We start from the raw sequence: 17629 nt of genomic DNA on the forward strand, positions 1-17629 counted from the left end.
TTATTTTAACCCAGAGGACTTTAGTGGTGAAAAAAAAATGTCACTAATTTTTAAATCATCATTCACTCCTTGAGAAGTTCTTTGTTGTAAGCTTCAAATTTTTTTGTGAGATGCTCAGGTATGTCGACGTCCTTGAGGTTCTCCATGCCTGGCTCGGGCTCGTCACTGATTAGGATGTCCACCAGGTTTTCGCATGCCACCACAACGGGACGACAGCTTTCCGACTTGTGCAGCTCTCGTAGCACATAATAGGCTCCAGAGTTCTTGATGTGCTCCCGGCACTTTTTGGTGGCACAGAGCTGCAAATGAAACGTGAAAAGCTATTGACGATTAATTAAAAATCCAGCAGTAAGAAAATCGCTATAATGAACTCTCATTTCACACAACTTTTAAAAACTCAGACACAACTAATCCCAAGTCTGGATCCTTTTAATTTGTACAACTTGAAAACACAGACGAACCTGGTATATGCAGTCGATCCCACAGTTATCAAACTCAGATATATCAAACTATTGGCTATATCGAGCAGTTGAGCAATCCCCTTGAATTTCTCATGAAAATGTATAGGACCGGTGCATCTGTATACTAAACCCCCGCACAACAGGACATCCGCTATATTTATTTATTTATTTATTTATTTATGCCATACCCACAGCGCCACATGGCATTACAGTGGGGGGGATGCAAAGAAAAATTCAAAGCATACAGTTGGTAGCAATCGCTAGCAGCATCAGGAAAACACATACATATACAAGAAGATGTGCACCATAGTGAATTATTGTGCAAAAATAAAAATAAAAAAAACTAGATTTCAAGTAAACAATAATACATTAATTAGTTTAACAATGAATTTAACAACGAATGCTGCACCGTGCTTAAGCCCAAGGTGCGTTTTTCTTTGCAGATATTGATCAATTTTCGGCTGCATTTTGTTCCGATTCCTTTTCGTGCACAGGTGACAAAATGGCGGTGTTATTCCATAGCGCTGATCTATCTGGTTCATTGCACAGCGCTTGCGAGTTCGCCGGTATGTTTGATGGATACGCAATCCGCAAGTCTTAAGGTGCGGGCGTACTGTTTTTCAAGAAGATCGATTGCCAAGCACACCAAAATAAGAATGTGAAGTGACTCGGCGATCTCATCTTTTGTGCCTAGTGAACTTGTGTACTTTTCACCTTAATCCTCATTAGGGAGTTCAACAGAACTTTGACCTGCATGTAGTGCTAAAATTATGATTGGCACTTGGAGCAACATCAAGTAAAGCACCGTCGTAAACTTTCCTTGTGGGCTGGGTGATGACTACGGGTGCATCATGACCACTGACGACGGCGTACGATGCCTCACTAAATTCTGTGACTTATTAGCGTTTCTAGGCACCATCTCGGACAGCAAGTGACTTCATCAGTGCAGATGACGACATAGCTGTTTCTGACTGCATCGATGCTGAGATCACGGGTACCGTTGCCAGTGCCACGAAAGTGTACCCGTGCGGTTATGAATATGCCAGAAGATGCTGCTGCCTCTAACCATTCTTTCACCGTGCTACAAAGCTTGCATAGGCATTCTGCGTTGATCAACGCTGTTGTGGCCGAAGGAGCTTTATTAGCTTATTTGAAAAGCTTCACGGATATTGAGGATGACTGGAACTTGACGGCATGCAAAAAGCAAGACAAGTTTACAGACTATTTTCATGCGAAATAAAGTGTAGTAAGTTTCAGTTAACACCTTGTTCTTCATTAAGCTGTGAGTGAATCGTATGTTAGCGCTTGTAACAATTTACAAGGCCTGAAATGCTTTAATTTGGCTTTAAATATGCATATTTTATATTTTAAATTATCGATCTATTGAACTATATTGCGATCTCCTTCCAGCTCGATATGTCTAAAATCGACTGTAATAGTAGTACTCGACATAAAAATACTTTTGTGAGATCCGTGGATTTTAAGGGGGGACGTGGCAAGTAAAACTAATTTTTTTATTAATGTACTGTTTGTGATGAAATTTGGTGTGTGTATGTGGATGATTGTGAGGATTCCAAATATGAAAACCGTTTTCAAATACCTCTTGTACTTTTTGAGTTACAAGCATAATTATACTAATTAATGCTCTTCGCACTTAAAGAGATAATTATTGCTAAATGAAATTATTTTTTCATATTATTATGTTCCCAAAGCATCAACTTGTGCAAAGAAGCTATTAGTTGATTTTTCTAGTTCTTGTAACCATAAATAAAATTTCCAAAACATGGATGTTGTTTTGCGCACACATCGCAGTAATTATAAAATGTGTTCTAAAAATTTTAAATGATGAGTAAGAAGAGAGATAAAGCTTTATTGCACTGCTAAAGGCCTCCTGAGCCTAGTGCAAAAAACGGAACGACTCTATCAGTCTTTGTTAAAAAATGACAGATGTTCTAGCGAAGGCACATAGGCGAAAATCAAGAGTTGAGAAAACTGACTTTGAAAGTTCACTCTTGTTTGGAAGTTCACAACATGCCTAAAACACTCAGAATCCTCCTGGGCAGTAATCCTGAGATGCTGCGGCCTTGGCCACCGTAGAGCGCAACCCAGTTTTGCGCTTCTTTGTCGTGGAACAATGCGTCTTTTGAGCCCTCTTCACCCTTTTGGCATCCTTTTCGGCTGCTCGCCGCAAAGAGCAGTCTCCTGGATTGAAGCCCAGTTGAGTAGTGATCTCTTGCAGCCACCATTGAAACGGCAGACTGCATCTGCAACTGCACTTTCCACACTTCGAAGGGAGGCGAACTGGCTCTTGGACTGGAGTGACCAAATGAGGCTGTTCATACTCTCCACAGCGTTCTGGGTTTTTCCCTGCGCACACCTTTCAAGGAGCTCTTTGTTCGAGAGGCGCTTGTAGATTGGCAGCAGTGCCACTCGCACGTGAGGGGGCAGTTTATGTTTGTGAGGCGGCAGCGGCTCTCCCTTGGCCAATGCCTGATTGTGCGGGCACCAGGAGTCAGTCCCACTTGGGCACAGGTCGTGGTGTGGATCCTGGTCTGTGGATGTTACATGGTAATAAGTGGCCATGATGGCCCTCTCCATGCCAGGAACATCGTTGGGGTGGCTCTTAATGGCCCAGCCATAATAATTCGTCAACTTCTTTATAAGGCCCTGCGTCAGCCGGCCTTTGCCACCCATGCTCAGTCCTCGGCCTTTGGATTTGTGCTCATCAAGAAGGTTGCGCAAGGAAGTGCCCATTCTTTTTTTCACATGGTTCACACACTCCTGTTTCTTAATCAACATGTAGCCATACACCTTGTCTTGCGTGAGGGCAAGGTACGTACGGCTGTCACCGTCGCAGAGCACATTGATGTATCGAAGCTTGTACTTGGTAAACGATCTTTCAAACATGATCCTCGCTGCTTCTACTTCCATTTGGCCTGCATTAGCATCGGTGTTCTTTTGGCACTGTGGCTTGTGTTTCTCAAGCCACTCCTCATAGTTGTCGTCACCAGGCTTGGGACCAACAGCACAGCCTTGGCAGTAGTTGGACAGGACACAGTGGTCCAAGACCAAGCCTGTGTACAGCTCGATTACACAGCCCACGCCAATATGACTTCTGTGCCCCCTCGTCATCCACGTGCCGTCGTAAATGACGTCAATGTTGCCTGGCACTCCTCCTAGGTCCTTGTAAATGTCATGCACCTTCTGTGCACTTTCTGCTTCAATGCGGGTGGCAGCTGATGTGGTGGCAGGGTGGCTGTACTTCCTTTGCAGTCTCTGGTAGGACTTGTGGTGCAGTGCTCGATGCGAAATGTCCATCGCAGAAAAAATGTCATTTATGGCAGATTGTTTTCTGCCAACTGACTGCACAGCCCTCAAAGCACGCACGTTTACCTCAAAGGGGTTCGTTTTTTGTTGCCCGGAGCACCTCGGGGACGACCACGCACTGTTCACTATGCCACAATTGTCACAAAAAAGTTCCATCCTCGCCGCGAGTCCAAGGCAGTGCGTAGTCTCGAGGCGTATCGACCCTTCGTCGCACTTGTTGCACTTTACTGACGAAAGCAGACCGTTCAGCATCTTCTTATTTACAATGAAAAATGTGGAGTCCTTACCGCCGTCATTTTCGTCGCAGCCTTCGTTCAGAAGCTCGAGCTTCCGCTTTGAAGCGGATTTCGATGCTACGGCATCCAAAACATCCCGCCTTGTCTGCGCCCGCTGCGCGATTTCTTCACTGCTCGGAATCTGGGCCGAAACTCGCGATAGAATGTTCGACGCGCGCACGCCCGGAGTTGCAACGGCTGCCGACGCGGTGCCACCGCAATCGGGTTCGCGAGAGCGTCCATCACGGTCGACGGCATCCGGCGGTCTGACATACGACGATGTGGCACCTTCCACACTCTCGGCCTCACAACAATCAGCGAAGGGTCTGAGTAGAGGCTCCGTGACGCTTGAAGAGCATGCTCCGTCCGGAACTGCGACTGGGACGGCAGCCGCAGTCGTCTGCCCTTTGTTCCAAGCTTTCCGACGCTTGCCGTACTTGTGGACGCTCCGGAACTTTTTTTGCGACAACATAGCACCGCAGTATGAGCAAGCACTCAGAAGAGACCACCGATGTAAACAAAGCTTGGTAAAAAAAGCACGCGAACTATCACAAAAGCAGCAAACTGGCAAAAAACGAAGCGCACGCCGGATGATTCTCGACACGGCGGCCGCAGATGCGCTCGCGCTTCCAAGGTTGCCAAGGTGCGCGGCGCAGCTTTGACCAGTAAGAGGTCGCGCCTGCTACCACGTGACCCGCGCAGCCAATTGCCGTTCTTCGTTTTCGTTTTTTTACTTGCTCCTCGCGCTTTTATTTTCACTCGGCGAAATACGAGACCGCGACCATCGGGAAGCCGGCTTTCTCCTCTTTCCAAAGCTACCAAAATGGCGGCCCACGGTCAACAACTTGGCGCGTTTGTGCGGCGTGAACAACACCGTTTCAGGGGCTTTTTTTTCGCACTTTTCGGCGACTAGCCTCGGCAAAAACACTATTTGCGGGATTTGTAGCGCACGTTTCGCTGTAATATTTTAGAACAAGGAAGTTGAAGGTCTGAAGATTACGAAAAAAAATAAATCAGAAAATCGCATATTTTGACCAAAATCGGCACTTTACTTGCCGCGCCCCCCCTTAAGGGCTCGTTGTTCTTTGTTAGATGCAATATTATTTACAACTAGCAGACAAGGCTGCCAAAGAAGGCATAGCGGTCCCTCTCTCTCTCTCTCTCTCTCTCTCTCTCTCTCTCTCTATATATATATATATATATATATATATATATAGACACCCGCACACACACACACACACCATAAGGGTAGACAGAAGGATGACCGCGACTGCCGCTGTAGCTCAGACGGATGAGCATCAGATGCGCTATTCTAAAGTGGCAGGTTCAATCTTTGCCAGCGGCACTTATCTTTTGTCCAATTTTTTTTTTCTTCATGTTCACATTGCAGTTACTACTAATATCCCCTCTACATACCTTGGCATCATTGTCTGTTATATTTAATGAGATATGATATTCAGCAACAGTGAGATGTTTCGCAAAATTATTCAGATGTTCAGCAGTTTCGAGGAAAGCTTGATACATGTGGTAACAATGCACAAATGTTTCACTCAACATTTAGCAGAACCATGGGACCTATTGGGTGCCGATAAATATTAAAACCGGCACAAGAGTGCATACTGCCACAAATTTCGTGGAATCACTTCTTGGGACTGGCATGAAATTTATTATAAGTGAATGTGACTTCATTGCCAATGTGCATTAGTTTTTGCTGTTGAAGCACATACAATAAGACAGTTCATAACTATAATAATTGGTCCTGTCGTTTAATCGGAGAAGTCACTCTGCAGAATCAAAAAGAGAACGTTTTTTTTTTCTTACATATAGCAATAAATACGGAAAGAGAGGCCAAAAGATTGCAATGGGACCTTAATAAAATCTTGATGACAGCCTTCTTTAAGTGATTCCATGGTGCTCTTAAGACGTGTCTGCTTCAATTGCAATAAGTGCAGTGGATGTAGATATTACAGGGGCTGCTGGATAGACTGTGCAAAGATTTGACGTTTCAGGTTCTTTAACCAAAGTAATCGGCGCACCTGCATGATTGCCTCGATGAGCATCTGTCGAATTTCTGGGCTTCCTTCTCGCTGCTTGTCGCTGCCCAAGTACTGTAGCTCTAGGGGCAGCTTCTCCATCTCGTCGTCATCCAGCTCCTCGGGGCCCATGAGTGGATACAGCAACCGAGAAAGGATGTCGACTTCAGGACTCAGCAGCCACTCATTACTGTCTGTAGGCACAGGTGGGGAAAGAAAAAGAAGAAGGAATAGAGATTTCAAAAATGCATAGCTTGTTAGTAAAAAATTATTTGCTAATTACAGTCGACGTTCAATTTCTTGGACGCCTCAAATTCCAGATTTGGCCGATTTCACAGACTCATCTGTGGCACCGTGACGTTCTCCTAAGAGTCAATGTATTGAAAAGTCAGAAGTTTCGGATGCTTATAGGGCTTTGACGGCCGATTTTTCGACATTTACTGCTAACTGCAGACTGCGGAGCCGCAGACTCGAAGTCACCATCAACGCTGATATTTTGGCCGTTTTCATACCACGCCTTTAAGTCCCTCCGAACTCCAGCCGATGACTGCAGCGCCTACATAGCCAATGAACTCGGAGTTTACGTGAGCACTGATGACACTGTCATCGGTGCACAGCGACAGCACGACGTTAGCTGAAATTGATGCAGACGTCATCGGGGGCAAGAGGAATGCTGTGCAAACGAAAATAAGCAACCTTTTTGGGCCCAAGTGTTGACCGATGAGGTAGCACTGGCCGCGTCATAAATTTTTCTTTTGTTTTTTTTTTTTTAAAGAAAGGGATCTTTTCTGAGTCACTTAAAAGATGCATTCTCTAGATTGCAACAAGAATCTTCTACTCCTGCTGTGACCCTATCCGTCAGCGAAAAACACCCGTAAAAAAAGACTCGTTCTCACTTGCATTCATTTTTCCGTAATTTTTCGTGGTCCCTTGAGGGTTCGGGAAATTGGTCGTTGACTGTACAGAATTTGGAGCGAAACACTCAATAAAACTCGCAGGATCCCTGATGTATTCGCCTAAAATGACTCGAAAGCAAAAGCAATCTTCGTTTCCTTCTCAGTCCATGCGCTATTAATGACGTAAGTTTGGAGCCACACACACCCGAGTGCTTCCTCCTCGAATGAAGACGCACGCTAGCCTGTCCAACAGGTGTGCACAGGTTGGGAAAGGCTTGCGTGCATCTGCTGTTGAGGTGGAAACACAGCAGACTTCCAAAGTTGTAGCTGGCTATAAATATAAGCTCACTATTTTCGTAGAAGTGAGCCAGGAGTTGATTCCTTGGTGACACAACTGGCAGCCTAAAGGCATAGAAGCCAATAAGCGGCTACCGCGAGCAAATGTAACAAGTTTCATAACCTTTTCTTTGTCCACATATGCAAGTGTAATCTGTCTTGCCTTTTCCTTTGCTGTTGTTTCACTGTGACGAAGTCAAATGTTCTCGCAAGGATATACGCAAATAGTATACACATTTTTGGCTAGGTTATTACATGACATTAAACTTTCATGTGTTGCTAAGACGGGACAAAGTGCAACACAAGAAGTGTGTGAACACGTTTAAAACTGCCTGAATCCCATTTTTGTTTCTCCGCTCGCATAACTTGCTAACAAACCTCCCTTGCAGTTTGTTGCTGCCCTTTGATCTTTCGTTACTTTCGTTTTCATTGCTACAAAACGCTATGGTGACACAACTATGTACATTTTAGAGACTGTGCATTAGTGCTGCATCACCATATAAAAAGTGAAATTATTGCAGTGACAAGTTCCCTAAAAAGAAAGTAAAACTGGTTAGAAGTAATGTATTGTTAGTAATCAGCAGTTAGTGCCCAAGACTGGGCCTCTCGCATGGTTTAAAATGTTACCTACGCCTATTAGGTCAGCAATTTGGCTAAAGCCACAAAGATCCACTGAAGTTTTGTGTTTGCATAGCAAAAGGAGCGATGTAGCTCTGCCATAAGACTACATTTTACAGATTACATTAAACTGCTTTTGTTTTTCTGAGGAATAGGTATATTCTTTGTCTAGATATCTATGATGACACCGTCTTCACGCTCCATTAACCATGCAAACGAGAAAGAAGTACGCTATATTTTCATGCAGTCGGGCAAAAGGACCAGCCGTGGCTGCATAACTAGTGAGCGCACATTAAAGGCCAAATCAATGCCCAAACAAACAAAAAGCATGGTTAATGACGCATGCCTTGAGATCATTAAGAGCCTAGGTATACATGTCCATGTATTTTGGGCATCCAGCATGACAAACAATCGCCTCAGCAAGACAGGGTACATGCTTCCTGCACAAAGGTGTTGACTCTAGCTCCTTAGAGCAGTTGCCCAGAATTTCAGCACAGAACGCTTTACTGCGAAGTGTGGTGAAAAGGTCTGTCTTTGCATGCTTCCAAAAGCTGTCCATTCTTTTACTGCACTTACTAGTGTTTTGTGAGTGTCACTGTTTCATCAAAGGTTGAAATTTCTGCTTGGTTAAAGATTTGCACCGCATAATCGACTACAGTGCCACAGATCGAAAGGGCGCAATCAAATGGTGGTCACATGCTTGCTTCAATAAGATGGTTGGAACTAGTGATATTTGCAGGTAAGCAATAAAAATGATGATGTGCTGACAAAGTTGAAGAGGGAGGTTTGATAAAGAGACTTGTCAAAATGGCTGATTGGACGAGTTGGTGATTCATGATTACTTGAAATAGGGGCACATAACGTAGACAAGAACTTCACTAAGTCCCAGAAATGCACATCCGTGTCTTGGTTAGTCCTTCTATATGTCTCGTCTATGTATTTAAAGTAATCATAATAAAGAGAAATTAGAAAGAAAAAATATACGTGGAGTAGTAATGCCTGTATGAAATTCCCATACCAGCTCCTCATGATATTGTGCACAGTATATACCTGTGTGAGACTATTTTGTTTATAATGAAAGGATAATTACTTTACCTAAATAAGTAAATTACCCCCCCCCCCCCCCAATCTAATCTTGCAATCTATCACGACAAACAATATTTGGCAAAAGCATAAATGTAATAAATTTTAGCTTCACATTGTCCATGAATTATCTACCATTACAGTTAAGCCCCTTTATAAGAGGCATGCTTTGGGCAGCAATTCTAGTCTCTTATATGAGATGTCTCTCAAAAGCAGGGTGTCTCGTATGCATTTTCTTATCAATCCCTATTTTGCTGTAGGCACACTGGTGTTTCTTATACACATTTGTCTCTTATAAGGGGGTTCAGCTGTATATGCAAATTAAATTAACTGTTTTTTAGATCAAGAAACTGCCAGTTGACACGAAAATACTGAACCTTGTTTTCTCTGGTGCGATAAGTAGCAACGATGCACTTATTATGACTAAAGATGTCGTTAGCTCGAGCGTGCGACAATTACTTATTAAAGGACGGTTTTATACCTTCCAGTAACAGCCTTCGTTTCAGAAAGTGCCAAGTGAAGCAGAACCGAGAGTGGCTTTCATGTAAACACAGCTGGCTACATGAGCACAATAAAAACCCCGTGAGCACAGTCTTGACAACTATTTTTAATAAAGGCTCCCTCGAGGACGTTGTAATGTGTGACCTTCCCAAACACTGTATCAGTTTTTCTACTCCCATCAAGCACAACTCCTCTTTTCGATGAAAAGGTCTGCCAGATGAAAGTGCTGGCAAAGAGAGAGCGCCAGCCAAAACTAAGTGACGTGGGTGGCAGTTGGTTATTTGCACGAAAACCAAAGGCGTATTTCATGAGCGACGATAAACACATTGAAATGAATTTTAAATATGTTCTAGGCTGTATTATCCGTTGATATTATTTCATAGATGCATGTGTGTCCACATAAATCTATCCCACAAGTTATCTTGTCTTCGAAATTTTGCGTTGATACTTCTTCAACTAGCCCCGCCGCGGTGGTCTAGTGGCTAAGGTACTCGGCTGCTGACCCGCAGGGCGCGGGTTCGAATCCCGGCTGCGGCGGCTGCATTTCCGATGGAGGCGGAAATGTTGTAGGCCCGTGTGCTCAGATTTGGGTGCACGTTAAAGAACCCCAGGTAGTCTAAATTTCCGGAGGCCTCCACTACGGCGTCTCTCATAATCATATGGTGGTTTTGGGACGTTAAACCCCACATATCAATCAATCAACTTCTTCAACTAGTGTACTTTCCGATATCAGTACGTATTTCAAATAATGCTGGCCAGTGCGACTTATAAGCATTGCTGATACATGCATTTAATTAGATGCATTCAGGGGAAAATGCTGTATGGCATCACCCTTCATTCATACACAGCCTTGGAAAAAAAAAAAAAAAAAACAACCCCATTTCATTTGACACCGTTACAGAATAAGAATAAATAATACTAATACTACTAATAATAAATTAATCATTTATTTATTTAATGTGTCCAAGAACTACTATGAGGTCTTAGGGCAGGTGCACGCAGAAATAAAACAATACAAGAAATTATACATTGTAGACTCTTCAGAATAATCAAATAAAAAGAGTGAAAACACGCAGACAAAAAAAATCAGCGCAAAATGAGAAGAATAAAAAGATGACGAGAATCATGGAATGGGAGTGAAAAATAAAGAGGAATATACACAATTATGTCGAAACCTTCCTGAAAGACGGAAATGGGAAGAATCTGTACATTGTGAGAGACTATGTTAAGATAGTGCAGAGCTGAGATAGAAACAATGACTGTGAAAAACATCAAGATCATGAAAGTTAACATTATAAAAAAAGACTGTATTCTCTGAACGATACAGTGTTGAAAGAAGTTGGCAGGTACATGAAATCGTCGATTCTCGCTGGTTAACTTAGCTCCTAACCAGAAAACTTACACAACTGAGAAATAAAGGGCAGGACATCATACCGTGAACTAGTTTGTAAAGAAATGACAAGTCAGCATGATTCCGTCGGCAGTGAAGTGATGGCAATGATAATAATTTGCCAGTATTATAACGAGATGCTATTTCTTCAGTCTACCCTCCTCTTTCAACTTCTGTGGAAGCCCTACTCATGTTGCGGATAAAGGCACGCTCCCTTTGAGTTCTGAGTTCCTCCTCTGCCCTATAGGCAGACGTCAATGTGTAAGAACACATGAAATCTTGGATGCTAAAAATTTGCAGTGTCCAATTTTTGAAACTTCCTGTGCAAATTTCAGGTCCAAAACAGCATTAACTCAGCCACCTCTATTGTCTCCATGTTGGAACCAGCATTTTCTTGAGTCAATAAATTTGCAACCTTGCAACCTTAGCAGAATTTAAAAGGCAGCTTTGCCACAATACGGGAGGGAGACGAGGTGAAGCATAATTATCTGAAGGGGCCACTATTAATTTGACATTAACTGTATTTGTGTTCAGGAAGTCCAAATAGTGAAATTCCTGTGTGAATCTAATATGGCAAACACCATTAGCAAAAGGTTTGAGATTTTTTATATTTGCATGCTCCTAATATTAATATTCATCATTAGAGCTGTGCAAATAGCAAAATTTTGGGTGTGAAGCAAATTTGGTTATTGAAGAGCGAGTGCTATTTGAATCAAATATTTAAAGAAAATTTCTTGAAATGTCTAGAATATATTTTGTATACTTCGAAGCAAAGTTGCAGCAAAATGTTGGGGACAATTCCACAGCACTATTTCTCGGCAGAAATTTCAAGTGAGTATGAGATGGCAACATGAAAGTGTTTCTTTTGGCTAGGTTGAGGAAGTCGTGGCGGGGCGGTGTTTCATAGCTGTCTTATCAAGAAAGAGGCAATGCAGAGGCTGAATTGTGTTTATGTACATGATTTGGTACAATTAAAGTGTTGCCAACAACACTACACATAAATGACAAAGATGCTCTTTCATCTGTCTCTCCTTTTCTTTCAACTTCTGTGGAAGCCCAAGTGATATGGCAGACAAGGGTGTGCTCTCTTAAAGTGTGGGGCTTCAAACTTACATATAGTAAAATATTTGAGGGCAAATTAAATAGCAAGCACTATTAGAATTTTCAAATATTGGCACACTCCTAATAATAATAAATAAATAAACGGTGAAACTGCATGCATACCGGTTTCAAAACAGCAGTTCCGCAGCACTGCAGCTGCGCCGTGCCTTCGAACGGAAGAAGTCTCAAGCGTCAAAAAAGGAAAGAATTTCTGCACCCTCCTGGCAGCCTGGTCCAATAACCACCTGCATCAAAAGAGTACGCTTGGTTTCCAAGCGCTACAACAGCAATGCTTGGAAACAACTCGTAAATGAGCAATCTCAGTGCGCATTGAAGTGGAAAACATTACCTAAAGGTTTTGTAGCAACATGTAATTGCCATTTTTACGTTTCATGCCCATACTTTAAAGAAAGCAATGTGCTTCAGCATGTATTTCTGTGGCACAGCTATAATTTTATTTTTTCTTGCATGCTTTTCCTTGCCTTAGTAACTGCTACTTCAAAGTTGCAAGTGGTATGCGCACTCTCAGCATGCACACTGTAACTGTGAAAGAAAGCTTTCAAGAAAAAAAAAAAATTAATCAAACAACATCGTTGCCCAACAGAAAGACGTTCTAAAGGGTGCACTTAAACAACATCCTAAGTATATTTTGAAGAGTAAGGCACAACGCTGCTGCCGCCGGATAAACATAGTCACACACATCATGGGAGTCATATGCATAAACATGTGCATAAATCTCCTTTTTCCTGTTGCGCTTTGCAAGTATGCCAAAACAACCTGCACAGCCATCGATTCTTATGCCATTTGAAGTGTAATCTTGTGTGTCAACAAGCGAGCGAGAAATCGGCTAATAAAATTTCGCATTCTGCCTGAAGGCCAGCCCGTGTGGTAGCTTGGCTCGATCACGTCTTCAAGAAGTATGTCCTGCGGACAAACTGAAACTTCAATGGCCGCTGTACAAACTCCTCCTCCCATCGATTTGCTCACCTCCGAACCTCGTCCAGTTGAGAGAGGTTCGAGAAGACGAAGCTGAGGTGGTCGCGGTTTTTGCTGGTGCTGGAACAGAGCGCTGCCAGGAGGTCGTCGCACTTGTTGGTCGAGCGCAACAGCGTCCAGAGCTTTTCGGCACCCTGCCTGCCTCTGGTGAGGTTCGACAGCATGGCAGCACATTGCAGCGCTGCCGAGTCGTCGCTCTTGAGCGAACTATTCACCAAGTGGGTCGTAATGCCACCGTAATCATGTTCGACAAGGTACTCCGAGATGGCCGGCACCGACGTGAGGTTTGTCAGGCACTTGTATGCTTGGGAGACGGTCGCGGCGTTCTCGTCCTGCAGTACGAGCAGGGCCACTGCTTTCACCACGTCTGGGTTCTTGAGCAGGAGGGAGCGTCCATCCTCTGAACTTGGTAGGCCTGCAGTCATCATTTGTACTCATCTTACTTTTGCCATTTCTGCGCACTAGTGACAATAAAAGGTCGACAAACACTGATATAATGGTAAACTAGACATTGTCGTTACCCAAAGTTATATATTACCTCTCAGTGAAATAGTCTGCTACTTAGGTGAAGGCAGTATCGCGTTTAACGAGACATATTACGCGAGGCGTTTCGTTTGGCGAGATTTCGCAATATTTTAAAATGTTTTTTTCGAAATGTCTGCTGCCAGTAGACAACTACTGAATGTAATTTGAGTGTGTTTATGAATAAATACGGCACGACTAACTGTACAATAACTACATAATTGAGCACATCCCAATTGCAATTAATTGCTACAAAGTACAGTATACTTTATTTTAGCTCTAAATTGTCTCTAGACCCTTCGCATCAAAATGCATCAATTTCAAGCATCTTTGAACGGTCCTTCAAATGAGTTTCTCAAAGCTTTATGTAGTGAGGCATTGCAGCCATGTCACGTCACTGACTTATCATCTCTACATTAGACTACATTACACAAAATATTTCGGGTCAGAAAAATAGAGTGTGAGAATATTCGCTGGCCAGTTACATAACGATGGTTTCACTTTTACAGGCAGGCATTTCAATGATGCGTCCCATACATAAGCAACGTGAGGATCAAATTCTCCATTGTTGGAAATCGGAACTTTTTGGGCGAAATGACACACCTGGCTGAAAGAAACTACTTTAACCTGGAGCGGGAGTTTAGTGTACGCGTCGACACCACCAGCAAACGGGGCATACAGACCTGTAATGTACGCAATGGCTTGATTCTTTGGCCCAGTCGGCGCGCTTTTGGCCAAGAAGTTAACCAGCTCGCTCACTTCGGACATGGCTGAAGCAGATCACTTAAACTCACGCAGAGGAAATGCAAATGTTGACACCGAGAACGATCACACGTGCTCAGCGGAATAGAGAGATCGCCAACCGAGATTCACGTGCGATCAAAAGCAGCCCGACTTCCTGTTGTTCGCTTCCGCTGAAAATAGTTGCAAGACAAATAATTACACCACAACACCCCACAACCACAGAAACCACACTTACGCTACAGGTTTCTAACTTCTACAAAACTTCAATTCGCTTAAAAAACTTGCAACGTATATTAATTTTAAATTTGATTATAGTTGCTTAATTGTGCCAGAAATTATTATGAACAATTTTGTACGGTCACTAAGTTGCAGTACCGAACATTTTGATTCAGGCTAGCACTGCTAGCCTTGCTTCTCTAGTTTACTATTGCTCTCGTTCTTGTCACTCGCAGCTGTTTCCAAAAGTGCTTGAGCGTCAGACAAGTTTGTGGAACGATAACAATTGTTTGGCGCGACCTTCGTCGTGCTTAACGGTACACGGCCGTGGTATAGGCGGTCGCATCGCGAAGATAAATGCAGATTTCGCGCCGGGACGCGCGGCCTTTTCATTCTTCCTCGCCGCAGCCTTCTTCCATCGGCTCCCACGTAAGCGTAGGTGGCATGACGCTTGTCGCAGTGACAACAAACGCGCGATGGCATGTGACCGCGTGCGTCGTGTGACCCTGTCCGTTTCCCAGTCTTTGGGCGCTAAAAAGACGGCCGTTTAGCCACAACTGTTTCCAATCGCCGTGGCACTTTACGGTGGTTGCGAGGTCGTCACTAGAGTGTGACTGTTGGTGCGCCGTGGTCGGCGATTTATCGTATCTCCCTCCCCTGGCGACGTTTCAGGATGTGTCTGCTGTTCGTCTACACTAATCCCGACCCGGACGATGACGAATTCAGCATGGTGCTGGTCAACGTCAGGGACGAGTTCTTTCATCGCCCCACGAAGCCAGCGTCTTTCTGGGAGGACGACCCTGACATTGTCGGAGGTACTAAGTCACGAACTCGCATCGATACGGATAGCCTCTATTTTAGCTTCCGTAACAACTTTCGCCGTCTAAAACTGCCTGTTCACCGATTAAGTTCTGCCTATTTAGTCTGATCCATAAACCATATGCACAGCCACTCTCCAAAATGTGATGGGAAAATGACGATAGTTATAGCGCGATAACAGAACGACGACACAGAGACAAGAAGGACACGCCGTCGTTCTGTTCTCGCGCTACAACTATAGTCATGTCATACCAACTAGCCCAAGCTGCCGCACTTCTAAATTGATGGGAAAACTGCAACCTGAGCCTAGAGTTAGCGTAAACGATATAAGTGCGTGTCACGTAATGCATACGCGAACGTATGTATTCCGGTTGCGTTTTCTCCGCTGTGTATTTTGCTCGCTCTCGCACTTCTAGCATACCATAAGCCCTAGCCCCTACTTGTACGTGTAACATCATGCTGTTGTAGTCTCTACATCAAATGTTTTTAACGTAGGATGAGCAACATCCGTGGATTTTGTTGAATAAAATGCTAGCGCCGCTGTCGAGTTGCGGTGTTTCCGAGAAGCAGGTATTGCTACCCTCGCAATAACATTATTTAATATGGGGGCATTGACGCATCTTTTGTTTCACATATTAATCTGCTATAATAGCAGATTCTTTAATTGCACAATGGCACAGTACCTCAGTACTTTTGCACTGAGAGTAGAGCAAAAGACGAGCCTGAGATCAGTGGTCAAGTTTTGGTTTTGGGAGCTTGTTATGGTGACAGAAAATACATCAGTAGGGCTGTCGGTGCTCTTAAATAAAGAGAGGAATCATACTTGTTAGTGATATAGACTAGAGACAATGCTTCGACTGAAGCATGTAGAAACAGCATTTGATTTATCCCCTGCCTCTTTTCAAATTACCATGTTGTAGTTTTGTTCAATTCTAGCTACTGTACATATGGGATACTGGTGGGCTGTTTGGTTGTACAGTTCATGATTTTGAGAACAGCAACACGAAATTTAAGAAAACATAGACATACAAAGATACACACTGTACAATTGGAGGTGCTGTTTTTGAACCTGTGTTGTAACATTGTTGGTCTGTTCATATTTTCTTAAATTTCGCACCACTTTCCACAATTTCATCTACTATGCAGTCTAGGAAATTGATGTTAATTCCTTTCTAACTGCCACAAATATGCCTTGACTGCTCTGTTTTTGGAAAGATCATATGCAAAATGTACAGCGGCTTCACTGTTACTGAACATGAGACAAAAGGGCGAGGTCATCTTCCAGGTCGGGATCAGGAGAAAGGTCGTGAGGGGGGCACGTGGTTGGCTGTGTCCAAGGATGGCCGTATTGGCGCACTGCTCAACATCCTCCAGCCGGCCCATCGCATGGATCCCACAAAGCGTGGCCGAGGTGAACCCTTGTTTTTGCCACGTGCAGTGACTGTCACTTGAGTGCTGATCGATGACGGGCTGACAGGTTCATTGCGACTTGCGGGTGTTTACACTGCCAGTTTTCGCAAATGGCTGTACCGTACGTTAGTGCCCGCTGCATCTGCTTTGTCGCTGCTTTAGTTTAAAATGCAATGGATCAAGTGTGCAGCTGTTGTCTTGCAAATTACCTGGTGCATTCCTTGAAAGAAGGGGAGGGAAGTAATGAGTAGTGTGCCATTGTAGCATTGGTTGCCCAAAACAGAAGGAAAAGTGAAGTGGTGGTATCTGGTTCTATGCGACATTTACAAAAAATCTAAAAAGCAGCCACATGCATATTGCGACATAATATAGTGTTGCACATGTGTAGCGGTAGTGACAATTAGAAAGGATTGTGTGTCTTTTGGTGTTAAAAGTAGATAAAGATGATGTTTGATTCTTCACAATTTATAAAAGAGTTTTGTGCTGCCTGGTCTCCACAATTGACCTAGGTCACTGCTATGTTACATTGCTTATTTATTAGTCACTGGAGCACTGGCACTGTTGGTAGTCTTTCGCATCTACTCTCACAAACTAAGATTTCGGTCATACTCATTTCAGTTTGTGCATTCTTTTATTCCAGTTGCTTTAGGAGGCTGCAGTGATTAGAATCCACCCTAAAAAGTGGTTTATGTTTGACGTTTTGTGCCATGTTATTTTCCTGTGATCGTAGTTTTAATCTCTGTTATTAGCATCACTACACTTAGGTTCAAGTGGCTGTCTAGGTGAAATGATCTTTACAGCAACTAAGGTAGAAATCAGGAAATTTGATTCACTTTCTCCGAATATTTCTAGTCTACTAAATGTTTTCAATTGCTCACTGCCTCTGTGTTTTGAAACGTTT

The 17629-nt window shown here is 43.5% G+C and overlaps 2 protein-coding genes across 2 annotated transcripts in view; one reads left to right on the plus strand and one right to left on the minus strand.

Moving 5' to 3' along the window:
- On the minus strand, positions 1–14797 carry LOC119172432 (protein HGH1 homolog). The gene is made up of 6 exons (XM_037423539.2): positions 14659–14797; positions 14223–14453; positions 13009–13432; positions 12145–12266; positions 6100–6290; positions 1–299 (listed from the first exon to the last, which is right to left on the minus strand). Exons 2-6 carry the CDS (start codon positions 14305–14307, stop codon positions 63–65), a joined length of 1059 nt encoding a protein of 352 aa, XP_037279436.2. The 5' UTR covers positions 14308–14453; positions 14659–14797; the 3' UTR covers positions 1–62.
- The window catches only part of LOC119172440 (transport and Golgi organization 2 homolog), a 22542-nt gene continuing 19708 nt past the window's right edge, over positions 14796–17629 (plus strand). The window contains exons 1-3 of the mRNA XM_037423552.2: positions 14796–14928; positions 15172–15314; positions 16604–16729. Of these exons, the coding sequence (XP_037279449.2) occupies positions 15173–15314; positions 16604–16729 (268 nt within the window). The 5' untranslated portion in view covers positions 14796–14928; position 15172. The remainder of the gene's footprint in view (positions 14929–15171; positions 15315–16603; positions 16730–17629) is intronic.

Source organism: Rhipicephalus microplus, chromosome 3 (genome assembly GCF_043290135.1).
Source record: "Rhipicephalus microplus isolate Deutch F79 chromosome 3, USDA_Rmic, whole genome shotgun sequence".
NCBI classification, from domain to species: Eukaryota; Metazoa; Arthropoda; class Arachnida; order Ixodida; family Ixodidae; genus Rhipicephalus; species Rhipicephalus microplus.